At 34.1% G+C, this 14583-nt stretch overlaps 3 protein-coding genes across 8 annotated transcripts in view; all 3 read left to right on the top strand.

Annotated features, from left to right (window-relative positions):
* The window catches only part of LOC117794503, a 29164-nt gene extending 28374 nt beyond the window's left edge, over positions 1-790 (top strand). For all 6 annotated transcript variants that reach the window (XM_034635133.1, XM_034635132.1, XM_034635130.1 and 3 more), the window contains one exon: positions 77-790. In XM_034635133.1, the coding sequence (XP_034491024.1) occupies positions 77-232 (156 nt within the window). In that variant the 3' untranslated portion in view covers positions 233-790. The remainder of the gene's footprint in view (positions 1-76) is intronic.
* An 866-nt stretch (positions 791-1656) lies between these two features.
* LOC117780605 (transcription factor HNF-4 homolog) overlaps positions 1657-14583 on the top strand; it is a 28575-nt gene continuing 15648 nt past the window's right edge. The window contains exons 1-2 of the mRNA XM_034617202.1: positions 1657-3001; positions 6489-6645. Coding sequence (XP_034473093.1) covers positions 6552-6645 — 94 coding nt within the window. The 5' untranslated portion in view covers positions 1657-3001; positions 6489-6551. The remainder of the gene's footprint in view (positions 3002-6488; positions 6646-14583) is intronic.
* On the top strand, positions 3655-5410 carry LOC117780606 (catalase). Its single transcript, XM_034617203.1, has one exon. It carries the CDS (start codon positions 3796-3798, stop codon positions 5314-5316), a length of 1521 nt encoding a protein of 506 aa, XP_034473094.1. The 5' UTR covers positions 3655-3795; the 3' UTR covers positions 5317-5410.

Below are 14583 nucleotides of genomic sequence, written 5' to 3'. Positions count from 1 at the left end.
GAGTTGAGAGTGACAGAGCTTTGTTTAGATTATTTTTTATTTACATTCATTAATCATACATTGTCCCCTTTTACAGCTGACGGTCGCAGCCATCAAGGACTATAATCGTGGGCGCTCGTATCTCATTGACCTGGCCAAGCGACAAGGCGTGCCCGTCTTCAATGACATCCAGGCTGCGCTGGAGTGCACCGTGGACAAGGTGCAGGCGTATAATAATCGAGAGCGTTGCTAAATCCGTACCTGTTTCAGTTCCAGCACGTGACAATTTAAGCTACATTTTATATTTAGTGCAATTTATGTTGTTTTTTTTTACTCTATAACTGTAGCTATAACTCTTAAGAAAATTACCTAACAAGTGTGTCTTAATTGTGTTTAAGTCTAACCAAATTCTATGCTATGCTTAATCTAAACTAAACTTTGCTATATCTGTAATTACCCCCCCACTATGCTAATTAATATACGTATACGTAATTTACCATTAACTATATATAAAGAAAAGTGTAAAACAAATATGTCGTCGCCCAGAAAGCGCATTTCATAAACAAGAAAGCATTATGCTTTATTCTAATTTATTATTTATTAAACATACCATATTGTACATGTTCATGCTGCTAAATGGACAATTTGTAAATATATTCGTACAACAAGCGAGTAATTTTAGAACCTAATTCAAATATTTTATATCTAGTGAGCATACCATAAACAAACTTAAATTACATAGAACTTTAGTGGTCCACTGTACCCAGTTAGCAGGCAAATTATCTCAATAAAAAAGTTTTTCTAACATAAATTTTGATCATTATATTTGAAATTCAAATTTAAAAGCTGTAGGCTGAAAACTTTGCAGCACTGGTGTGGAAACACTGTTTTGGCCAAAAGGCTGCCACTTTGCAAAATTTGCCAGTCTGGCAGCATGTACTAACATTTTTTAAAATTTGTCATCCATTACTTTAGTTGACAGTTTCTTAATTTTGAAGCTAGAACTTTTTGAAACTTTTGCAGAGTTTTTGTTGGAATTTTCTGCATTTTTAAATTTTTTTTTTCAGAGTCTAATTTGTAACATCTTTCCCCTTGGGGTGACAAACTTCAAACCTTCCTTAAAATATTTTTATCAATATTATCTAGTTTTAAATTTTTAATTTTCATCAAATAATTAATTTATTGCTAAGGTGTTGCGTTTTAAAATTTGCAATACCTATAAATTTATTTTTATCAGTGATTCAATATTTTTAATAACAGAATGTTCTGGTATATTAACATATCTGCAAACGCGCGCAGTTTACATTTTTTAAGTTTTTTGCAGGTGCTAAAAAAGTTGGCTAGTATTTCAGCTATTTTCATCTCAACTTCAGCTATTTTTCAGAGCTTTCCTCTAAGGAGTCGACAGCAGTGAGTCTGTGAACTAAAAGCTCATTAATATATTCTGTTAATACTTTGGCTTTAGCAGTGCAAATATAATTTGATATCGATTGCAAGTCGAAATATCGATATTTTTACACTCAGATAAAAGAAAAATCGACCGTTTCTTTTAACAGCTGGCAACTCTTTCGCTTGATCAGTCGCCCACAATGAGGCGCAATATATGTGACGTGACAAGTGACACACACACACACGCGACTAGAGAGAATGGAGAACGGCGCCACATTCTCACTCTCCACACAAAAATTGTGTTTGTGTGCTTTGTTGCTATTTTTGCGTAGCTTCTTTTAAACGCGCTCGGGAAAAAACTTGACATTTTTATAACAGTTTAATGCTGTTTTAAATTCCCTTTAAATCTGGTTTCGCATGCCCGTTTGTTGCGTTCTTGGCATTCCCTCATTCTCTGACCGACTCGCGTTGGCGTTTAATTTTGCCACTTTGATTTCAGTTGCCCATTGCTCGCAATCGTTCGTGGTACGTATTGTTGATTCGCCTCGTCTAGCCAAGCTAGTGTACTTGCGTGTGTGTGTGTCAGTGGGTTCAATCAACCCACTCTGCCAGCGACAGGCCCCCGCTCAATAAAATGAAAAGTATGTAAAAATTCTGCAAACAAAAAGGAGCTAAGAAAGCACGCGCGCTTTATGCAATTCTGACGTGTTTAAGCAAAAAAGTTTTAAAAATTGTTGTTTGATTTGTGCAAAAACAAATACGTAACAGCGACAGCGGCGTTGCTGCTGTTTGTGTGTTTATGTGAGCATAGCAGCTGAAAGTGTGGACGTGAGCGTGCCAAAGATAGAGAGACAGAGAGACGACACAGGCACAGAGAGCGTACGAGTGATAACTGACTGCATTGCCCGCTCTCTGTGCTCTGTGAGGAACTTGTTGCTGTTGTCGCGACTCGCGACCGTTACAGACAGAAGCCGTAGTTGAGCTCAAGTGACAACGTCTCACTGAGAACGGCAAAACAAAGCAAAACAAAAGTAATATTCCGTTTTTGATTGATATAAATGAATATGCATCGGCAGTAGCCACAAATGGAAAAATCACTTTAATGTGCAAGTGTTCGCCGTTCGACTTTAATTGGCGGGTAACAACAAACACACACATACACACAAACAATGAATATCAAAACAACTGTAGCGATAACTAATATGCAACCGTAAACCGCTCAAGCAAGTGCATTAGTAATAAGAAATTTAATAAAATCGAAAAGAAGCCAAAACCAAAGCAAAACAAAGAAGTTAGAAGAAGACGAAGAGGTGTAGAAGCGTGTAAAATACAATTTGAGTGCCAAACATCAGCTTTTAGTTATAAAGACGTACCATGAAAAAAGTACAATTATAAGGAAATCAACAAGTGTGTTACGTTCGTTCATACGTACATACATACATACATATATGGTCGTCTGTTCGTCATTTCGTCTGGTTTGCTTCGCTTTCATTCATGCGGTCAACTAGAGTCAACAGCCATAACAGCAGCAAATGTGAAGACTGATAAAAAGCAAAAGCAACAGCAAAAACAAAAGTAACTGCAGCAGCTACAACTACAACAACAACGTCCAACTGACCAGAGAGCTTTTATAGTAAGTTACCATATTAAAATTGACTCTGCACTCACATACCCATGCACATCTGCGTTAGTGTTAGCACAAGTGTATGTAGACAAACTTATCACCTTGCCTTTTTGCTTATTTGCTAAACATTTCAGTTAGGCAAGCTTTTAGTCATACTTATTATATTTACTGCCATTCAACCATGGACACGCGTGTCACGTGTAAACAGAGCGATTTCCATATTGGAGCTTTTGGGGGGAATTTGTCTCCAAAAGTAGGCAAATAAGTGCCTGTGACATAAGCTTTATCTTAGATGCCAAGTTGTGCTCGATCTCATCAAAATATAGATATTCCAGCACAATAATTTATTCGTATTCCTGTAATTCCCACTGCAATAGACAAACAAAAGATCTATCCAGAATGTTTATAAAGTATATATAATTAAAACTGGCAATACAAAAAAAAATTGATTTATAATTTTAATATATGTATTTGTTTGAAAAACAATAGTTAAATATTTAAGTATTTATATATTATTTAAGAAAAATCGTTTACGAACCCATTTCAGAAAAATCCTTTAAAATCCTATCTTATATTTTTATAAATTTAAAATTATGGGGATAGCTTTGAAATTAGCTTCAACATTCATTAAATTTTAGATTATTTGAGTTTCACTTCAGATTCTTTGCTATATTCACAAATCTTTGAAACGTTCTGTAATTGTTGAAAATCTATTTAAATATTATTAAAAATTCCTTGAGTCAACAGTATTAGATTCTTCCGCAGTTTTATAATTACAATTCATTTGCTTAACGAAATTCAAAATGTGCTCACGCGATCCTGCTTCCAATCAGCTAATTGATTACAAGAATAAAGATGCCGAAGAGCAAAAACTCTGCACCACATCGGCTGGAGGACCCATTGGAGTCAAGGATGCCATACAAACGGTGGGACCTCGTGGACCTGCACTGCTTCAAGACTTCATTTTCCTGGACGAGATTGCTCATTTCGATTCGGAGCGTATTCCAGAGCGTGTTAGCTATGCGAAGGGAGCCGGAGCCTTTGGCTACTTTGAGTGCACGCATGATATAACAAACTTTTGTGCCGCTTCCGTTTTTGAGCGTGTAAAAAAGCGCACAGCGATTGCAATGAGATTCTCGGTGGCATGCGGGGAGAATGGTTCAGCGGATACGGTGCGAGAGCAGCGAGGCTTTGCTGTCAAGTTCTATACGGAAGAAGGCATCTGGGATATGGTGGGATGCAATATGCCTGTATTTTATGTTCGGGATCCATCATTATTTCCCAGTTTGGTACACGCACAAAAGCGTAATCCACAAACGCATCTTCGGGATCCCGATATGTTCTGGGACTTTATGACGCTACGTCCGGAAACTCTGCACGCTTTGCTCATGTATTTTAGTGATCGAGGTACTCCGGATGGTTATCGACACATGCATGGATATGGAGCACACGCTTATCGCTTTGTGAATCCAAGCGGGGATACATTCTATGTGAAATTTCATTTCAAAACTGATCAGGGCATTAAGAATTTGGATTCACGTCGCTGCACTGAGTTAATCTCCCATGATCCCGACTATTCCATACGTGATCTGTACAATGCCATCAAGAAGGGCAACTATCCCAGCTGGAGCATGTTCGTACAGGTGATGCTCAACGAGGAGGCCAAGAAGTGCAAGTTTAATCCATTCGATGTGACCAAAGTGTGGCCCCAAAAGGAATATCCACTGATACCTGTTGGAAAATTGGTACTCGATCGCAACCCTACCAATTATTTCACAGAAGTCGAACAGTTGGCTTTTAGTCCGGCTCATTTTGTACCCGGCATCGAACCCTCGCCAGATAAGGTGCTTCAGGGTCGTCTCTTTGCCTACGGAGACTCGCAACGACATCGACTGGGCACAAACTATATGCAAATACCCGTCAATTGTCCATATCGCGTGCAGGTGAAAAACTTCCAACGTGATGGTAGCATGACCGTCAATGATAATCAGGATGGTGCCCCCAATTACTTCCCCAACTCATTCTGTGGTCCCAAAGAGAGTCCACGTGCTCTGGCCCTGCAAACCTGCTGCCCCATTTCGGGTGATGTCTATCGATATATGTGCGGCGATACGGAGGATAATTATAGCCAGGCAACCGATTTTTGGACCTATACCCTTGATAATTGCGGACGTAAGCGTCTTATTCGCAACATATCGGAGCACCTATCCGAGGCCAGTCAATTTTTGCAAGAACGCGCTGTTAAGCTCTTCACCATGGTACATGCTGACTTCGGACGCCTGATGACTGAGGCCCTGAACACGGCCAGAATATCAAAGTTCTAGTTCATAAAAATACATTTGAATTGACTTTCGAAAATGAACGATTGTTTAATAATTATACAAATTTTAAAGTAGATAAAATAACCATAAAAACGGATTTTTAATGAAAATTTCTCAGTAATATTAATATCAGTAAGCAGTACAACCTTTTTTTCGAAGATAACGATTTTAAATATTTTACAAATCTTTTAGATAGTAAAATATCAAATTAACATTCAAAGAAAATCTTTTTTTCCTAAGAAACAAAACTTTCTGTTTTTTTTTTTTTGTAGATATTAGCTTAATCTTTTTTATAGTTTAAAAATCTTTTAAGCATTAAAGAAATGTTGGTAGTATAATAAGCTAGACTGGTAACACTGGAGACATTTGTACAAAATTAAGTACAGACACACACTTTTACATAAACTCCAAGTCTGTTTTCTGTAGCATTTCCCATCTTCCAAGATCCTTAATGTTTTTCTATTCGAACTAACTCAAATATAAACTTAATAATTTAACATGCAAAATTTTTATTGACGCACGAGAACGACTCACGTTTTACTTTACCTTTTATCAGATATAGAGGACCACGTACTTTCAAAGGCCTTATCAAAACTGTTATGGACAAGAAATAATAAACGATTGATAACAATCACGAATTCTGTTTTCTGCCTTATCAGAATGGCGCGAATTTTTTTTAGGTTTTTTGTTGTTGTTTTTGTCGAATAACTACAGATAGAAACATAAAGAAAGCTTTATAGTGGGGCCTCATAGTCACATATTGGTCGTTTATCTGGACGGGACAGTCAATAAACCTTCAAAGATTATTATTTCAATAATTTTCGGCTCTGCATTGGAGTGTGGCATAGAATTGTTTTGGTTTATGATTGCTTCATAAATGTTTTGGTCGCAGTGCAGGTGTGTGATATATCAACAGGATCATAAACAACACGCCCCCTCTCTTTAAAAAGGTCTCTTCCATGCAATAGGAACTAAAGTGAAAGACCGACCATTTATTTTTGTTATACCTTATGTTAACTTTATGGATGATATACGAAGCTTATCATCTGCACACTTGACCAAAAAACCATTATAAATGTAATGATTCTATATTCATAGATTAGTTGTATTACATCTTTCCTGTTTGAATTACCCCCCAACTAAATTGACCACTTATCGTTATCGTTTATTTACAGTTGCTAAGCATGACTCTTATGTGATTGTAAACGGTGTATGATAAGAACGTTCACTCGTTTATTATGAAGCACCCACAAGATCTGACAACAACCGATGAACGGCAGCTAATGGAGATTAATAAAGTTGAGCAAATGGAACACGAGTTAAATGAGCAAGGTGAGTACGCTATGAAATGCTTCTATGACCATTCGAAATACTCGTAAGACCAAGCATTATAATTAAACTTATGGAGAGATATGACATGAAGGTGTTGTACTACTCACATACCTCGTCTTTTAAATAACTATTTGTTAATTACGGCTACTCCAAAATTTTGTGACTTACGTAAAAAAAATTTCTTACGTTTTTCAGTTTATTTGGAAGCAATTTATTCCTCTTCGAAAATTTCTTATTATACTTTAAATCTTGTATTTTTAAGTAAAAAAAAAACGTTAAAAAAGTTGTTAATTTAATGTTTGGGTAAAGTTTTCTAAGAGGACGAAACTAATCCGAATTATATTCTACACTGAAAAAAGACCAACTTCTAAAATCAAGAACATTCATCTTAAATATTTTGTTCTTAAAATAAGAAATTTTAAGACCATATTAATAATTTAAAAATATTATTCTAAAAAATCTAAGTTTTTTGTGTATAAATATTCTATTTCATACGAAATAAATGGTGGCCCCATGGCGCTCTAGTTAGAGAAACCGATTCAGTTGTAAAGCAGTAGGCGGCCGGTTCGAATCCCACTCGTAACAATTTAAAATAACATTTATAAAATGACCAAGACAAAGTAAAAATCTATATATATATAGTAAATCAAAACCAAAATTAAAAAAAAAAATTATAAATGTAATAAATCAATTTTAATTTTTTTTATTTTATGATTCTAATTTAAAGAACATTTATTCTTAAGATAAGATCTTGGTCTTATATGAAATGTTCTTAAAACCAAGATGTGTTTTCTTAATTTATGAATTTTATGTTCTCGCCGCATTTTTAAGACCAAAATTCTTAGTTCTGAGACCAAAATCTTAATCTAGAACATTTTTTTTATTAGTGTACTTATTAATTTCTATACAAATTGTTTACTCAATAAATTTTTGATATTCTGATGCTAATTATAGACTTAAAAATATTGTAGTATTGTCAATAATTAGTTAATCAGTTGTTGGTCTTGTTTAAAGCAATTGAGTTTACTCGAAGTGAGTTTAAATCACTCCAAAAATGTTCTACCATAAACTGAATGGGTTGACAAAGTTCAGGGCAACAATTTCACCAAATCGGTGTTTTGCACGTGCCACGTGCCTGGCCAAAAAAGTTGTTAAATTGCGTTTTTAGGTGCAGCACAAAATTTTACGAGTGCGAATATAAATATGAGTATGAGTGCTAGTATGTAGGGGGGCAATAACGAGTATAAATAGAAGCAAGTAGCCTTGATAACCGGGCTTGAGAGTAAGAAGAAGGCGAGGAAGGAGGTGATTGATAAGCCGAGCCGACGAGCAATCATTGTAAATGTTTATAATTTGTTTACTGATTAGTGCAAACTTGTTGTTGTTGCAGATTAAAAAAAATTGATTAGTCGTGATATAAGCAACTATTTTATGATCGAATAATTGCAATCAAACAAAATGTAAAACAAAAATTCCCCCACAGAACTTTTACAAGACAGCTCAAAACACAAAAACAATGAAAGTTTTACAAAAAAATTCAACGAAATTAAACGTAAGCGTAATGTATAACTTAACCCCAAAGGGTTAAATATGCGCATTAGCAAATACAGGCGACTTTACAAAATAAAGCAAAAAAAAAACTTAGCAAATCCCCAGCCGTGTCGCAGACGTAGCAAAATCTATGGTGGCCCCAGGCCCAGCCCCAACTCGAGCTTATGCCTGAAGCCGCAAGCAAAGCCAAAGCCCCCAGTCGCAGTCAGCATTTATTGTTGAATATTTATAGCTGGCCAGATGTTGACGGCACAGACATACCATAGGGCCCAAGCATTTGCCTGGTATTGTTTCTGTAGTGTCACCTTAGCGCTGACATGACGAAAGCAATTTTCAGCTGAAACGCACTCGCACTTAATTTAATTTTCTAGCTCGACACCGAAATTAAAATTATTCGAGAAGGCATTATGCAAAAAAAAAAAAAAAAAAAAGGGCCCAGCCAAGTTGTTGAGGCATCTGAACGACACGACCTACAGTTTAATATATTTACTAAGTAAATATATTGTGAATATAGATTATATAGAGTGATCTACTTATATGCCAGACAATTCTCTGAACTGATATGATATGGAGGTTATCGCCCAGACGCGAACTCAATTCATTTGATTATTGGGATTGTTTCTATTTTTTGTTTTTTCCTCTTTTTGCCCTGATTTAAAAATAGTATAATCTAGTCTCTTAGTATCGTTAAGGTGATACGTGTTTTTTTCTCTTCCACTATTAATAATTATAATTAAATTTTTAGATAGTATTTCCGTTCACTTTTAACGAGGTATCTTCTTTTTATCTGATATCCGTTCACTCTTTAATTTTCATTAAGATAATGGAAACGCATTGCTTTGAATGTCATAAAAGTTAGGAAATATGCGTTTCATTATTTCTACGCAATATGTAGAGTAGAATAGATAAAAGTCGCATTCATTCATGTTGATATCTGAAGGCAAATTGACGAGCGAATTGATAGCATTGTAATACGATTTCAAAAGGTTAGTAGGTGAATAAAGTCGGATAAGAAAATTAATTGTAAAAATTCTGGGAAAGATACAAATAATATTCAGTGTACTTAAATAAAATTTAAATCACTATATGTTACTGATAAACAATTTTTTTTAATTAATTGAGCCTAGAATATATATAATTAAAAATAATAATTACTTTGAAAATAAATTTAATAAATTCTTGGTAAGATATAATTAATATTCAGTGTACTTAAATAAAATTTAGAAGACTTTTTGTTACTGACAAATAATAATTTTTTTTAATTATTACAACCCCGAATGAAATGACTTTAAAAAAATAACTACTGCGAAAATAAATTTTAAAATCCAAATCCATATCGTTTTATTTTCTGAAACTGCATTCTTTTACATATGTCACTTAAAAATATTATATTCAATACTAAAATGTACTCTGAAAACTAATTCATTATTTCGATATTGTATTTAATTATTAAGCTTTCAGCACCGTTCCTAATCAATTATCTTGAATACAAAAAGTTATTTCCGCACCGCATTATGTACATATACACATATTTAGTTAAGTTTTTTGAGTCAAGTGTTAAATGGCGAGTAGTTGATAGTTTCCACAGATTAGTCAAAGGCTTTTCCACTTCTCACCGATCCTCATACTTAAGCTTATATTCCAATTAGTCAATTTGCGGCCACCTTTTTCAATTCAAAGCGACTGAAGATTCATTCAGCAGAATGAATTTACTTTTACGAGTATGGCTCTGAATGTGCGAGTAAGTGTATCTGTAAGATACAGCTACTATGTACACTCCTATACAGATGCACACAGAAACCACTCAACAATGTGGACACATTTCACTTAAAGTTGTCGCCGCTTAATGAAGTGTAAATAGTAAATTGCAGTCAAACATTATGAATATCATAATCATTATTCATTGTCATCATTGTTAAAATCATTATTGTCAAAACACTCAACAGTGATGCACAATAAGAATAATAACAACAACAACGAATACAAGAACAGTTGCATAAGGCAATGATAATGTTGTTCATGACGCTGATGACGAACAACACATGCAAATCACATGTGTATCCTATGGATACCACTCGTATTCACACTCACAGACACTCACAATCATATCGGATTCACATGTGCAAAAATAAACACAACTCCATTACTTTGTATGGTTAATATAAATATGTATGCAAATAAAATAATAATTTTCTCTCAAAATTCACTTAAAGCAGTACTGAAAATGTTAAGGGAAGTGCGGAGTCAATTTTTTTTATTGTTGTTGCTGTTTGGATCGGCTAATTTTCATAATTCACTGGAAATTGACAGACAGTCAGTCGAAATCACACATGTGGAGGCCGGGAAAATGCGACAGGCAACACACATGACATGCATTTAATTCTTCGTTTTTTCCCCATTTTCGTTATAATTCTCCATTTCTTTTCTTTAGTTTTCATTTTTTTTTTTTGTTCTTCTCATTGCATTATTTTCATCATGCACACACAATCATACCACACCCATGCAGGAAACGCCGGGAGTATCTCACGGATACCAGTGCGACAACTGTACAGTAGCTACACTCCTCTTTTCACTCTTCTCTCTTCATTCCCGATTCTTCACTCCAGGGTATGATTCATTTGTCTCGTTGGGTGTATGTGTTCGATTGCAAACCAAAACATATGCGTCATGTTCTGTGTGGCATTCACTTAGCTACAATCATACAGATACAGATATGAAATTATATATTTTCATAATACTCGCATATATTCATATTTTGTAATTGCAATTAATGCAATCTCTGCCCCATATGACAGTTGTATGTGCCACAGCTCGATTGCATTGCCCGGAATGTGAAGGACTCATCATTCTGACCATGTGTCAGTCAAGTACATGTGGGAATTATTTTCACCACAAAAGGGAATTGCAACCCTCAAATACACCTATTTAAGACTTACAACCATTCTATAATGCTTGGTCAACTTATAAAAAATTTAATTCTTATTAAAGTTATCAGCAAAATATACTTTTTATTTATTAAGTAACGCCAGTGAAGTAACTTATCAAAATATTAATAACGCCCAAGGAAGATGTAGAAATATTAGAAGCAAGAGTCAAGAATTAATAAATCTTTTTAAAACTTTAAGATTTAAGAACATTTTTATATACATATTTTAAATGAGCTATCGATGGAGTAAAAACTACAAAATATTTTACGATTATCTGAAATTTTCAATTTTTGACATAGATTAGCTTAGCTTAGTTTTTTAATGTGTATTAATGATTACCTAACAAGTCATCGAATTTTCACCACATTTGATAACAATTTAATAATTAATTAAAAGGAAATAAATACAAAGAATGACAAAAATTCCGATTAATTACTATTCATTCTAAAATACAAGGTTAAACCGTGACTAGCAATAGATAAGTATGTAGAATATACGTCATTGTGCCATCATATTATTTATTTGAAGATATGTATGAATATATTTTTGAATTTTATCAATAAAATATATAATATATATATATACATGAAATTTTCATATTGATCAAATTTATATATTGTATTCAACTTAATAGGTTAATAGCCTTGAATATTTATTTAAAAATATGCATGTGTATGTAATAACCTAATAAATAATCAAAATTTTACGAGACAATTCCGGACTGCAATTTGATTATGGATCAATAAATGCTATACAAAAACTAAGAGAAAAAAATGGGAGATTCACACAAGCGAGAATTCATTTCACAAGTTAATATCAAATGGATTAGAATATGGTATGTTCGAAATTGTGACACTATTTTTAATAATGCGAAAATAAGGTTAACAATATCGTAGATGTTAGTATTTTATCATTGAATTTCAAAATATATACATAAACTATTGATAATGCGAAAGAACATTTACCGAGAATTGCTTAAAATTATTTACTGACCTTTGGACTCTTGTGTGATAAGCAGAAAGCATAACTGACATTTCGGTTAGGAAACGCGACGTCACATGAGAAGCAGCCGTGTTTACCCCATACCCCGTAGCCCGTACCCTGTACTCCGTATTTCGTATTTCAACCCCGCTCGGTAGTTTCCTATGGCAGAATAATGACGTAGCTGAGTCAACGAGCATGCCGGGCATTCAAAATAAAATCAAAGTACAATGGCAACGCCAACGCCGGTCGGTTGGTTTGTTTCGTCACAGAAATTCCGCCGTATAGCCGCACCGGTTAAAGTACGACAATTGACGCTGACATCGCGTCGCGACGTCTCTGTCGTGGCTCAGCCGATGATTGTGCATGAGTAAATGCGGCATTTGTGGCATGGGTGTTGAATGACAATCGCATATCACTTGCCAGCGAATTATATTCAATTGAATCAGAATTGTACTCGTATCAATCAGCCAACACTCGTCGAGCGCAGCTCAGTTCAGTAAATTTCTTTCAATTTCGTGCACACTGAGAACTTGGAAAAACTGCAGTCTTCAGTTCAGGCTAGTATCATCAATCTATGTAGACATATACAATGTATATGCATACATGCAAACGTAGGAGTGTGTCGTGCCCATCCCATGTGTCCAAGTAGATGTAGCCATATAGTTCTCATCCAGACTTTTTGTTTTATATTTATGGCCCGTGACTGATAACTGAGCGCCTTTGACAGCTCCGCTTTGCTCCTTTTACTGACTACTATCAACAGGCAGAGCGACCTATAATATAATACGATTACACACAGATATATACATTGATAGATACATATGTATGCATGTTCCTATCGCGACAATTGCTACTGAGCTCCGGGATTCAGATACTGATAAGAGGCACTCGTCGCTGTCGCTGCTGTCGGTGCGGTGCGATATGATTGTTTGCCAAGCTGAAAGTGAGCTGATCAACAAATATGAGGCCTATGACTGTGCGTACATAAAATGTAACAATTAAATTGAATGCGGATCGCAGATTATATGCTCTTAATATGAAGTATTAATTTCGTTTTGCGCTTTAAAAACCAAATGTTTCATTAACTTTTACAAATTGTGAAAAAGTTTTGTTTTATAGACCCTCTCGACTTAGTATATAACTGGTAAAAAAAAAATTGAGTTGTTGATATATCGGAAAATAGTATATCAAGTTGCAAATATCGAGTTTTAAAAAAAAATTTTATTTTAATTTGAAAACGCAATTTTAATCACAAAATACACGCATACTTTTATTATAAATCTTATTTTACTTCCATCGTTTTCTTGTTTTATTCAAACTTTGGCAATTTGGAAAGTTGTTTATTACGGTCCTTTAACCAAAATTGATCGACCAAACTGAAATCTACAAATTAACTACGTAGAACAAGCCCCGGTGAGTTGTCGATTTTTCATGGAAACCGATTTAATCAACTCGATAGATCGTCAAAAAATCATCGAGTTGAAGTACTCGATAATCGCTTCCGTGAAAATCGAGCTGTCGATATTTCGATATATTTTTACATCACTAGTTTTAACACAATCAATATTTTCGCCCTACTAAAAACATGTAAATAAAAACTATAAAACAATCCAATATTTTTGTTACCATAAAACCGTGACCTATATCCATAATACTATCGACTATATCGCAATGATCTCAACTTATCAACAGCAGCTTAGCTAAAGTTTGTAACAAGTTCACTTTAACCCAGTTAGGGTATTTAATTCAACTGAGGTTGTTTGAATTTTTCTCTCCTTCTCGCACTCTCTCTTCTTTTTATTGCTTATAAATATTTATTGTTGGCTTAATGCTCCATTTGAGGTCTTATATACTTAAATGATTATGATTTACACAGCGAAAAATATGAAAATTGTGTGAGAAAATTAAAGTCATGGCAGATTAGCGCTTATCAAAATGATTTAGTTTGTGTACTGCTTTCATCTTGTTTAAATGGAAAGTGTATTTTCGAAATGTTACAGTACCATTAAGTTTGAAGTATTTACAATAATTGTTAAAAAAAAGGGTCGGCTAGAAGTTAAATTAAATTTTCATATGAAAAGAACTTTTTTTATTGTATACAAGAAAATATCAGGCTGTGCCCCAATAAGGTTGTAGAAAGCCATGTAATAATAACAGAATGTTGAATAAAAATTATTTGTTTGACTAAAAAGTTTTTACTATTTTACTTATAAGTTTCAATGAAGATACGAAAAATTTCCAAAGAATTTAATCACACATTTTTTGATTATCTCCAATACAATTATTGTATCTGCAATTGGATTTTGTTTAGTTTATTTGTATTTATAATAAAAAATTAATGTACACTTTAAATTACTTAGTTGAAAATTTATAAAAAAAAAAATCAAAGTATCATATAGTTTGGTCTATTATCCATATTCTTCAATAAGTAGTTATATTTCTGCTCTTGTGGAGTATATAGTAGATAATATATAAA

Source organism: Drosophila innubila (assembly GCF_004354385.1).
Source record: "Drosophila innubila isolate TH190305 chromosome 2L unlocalized genomic scaffold, UK_Dinn_1.0 4_B_2L, whole genome shotgun sequence".
Classification (NCBI taxonomy): Eukaryota; Metazoa; Arthropoda; class Insecta; order Diptera; family Drosophilidae; genus Drosophila; species Drosophila innubila.
Note: the sequence above shows the minus strand (reverse complement) of the source record. Positions and strands in the feature narration are given on the sequence as shown.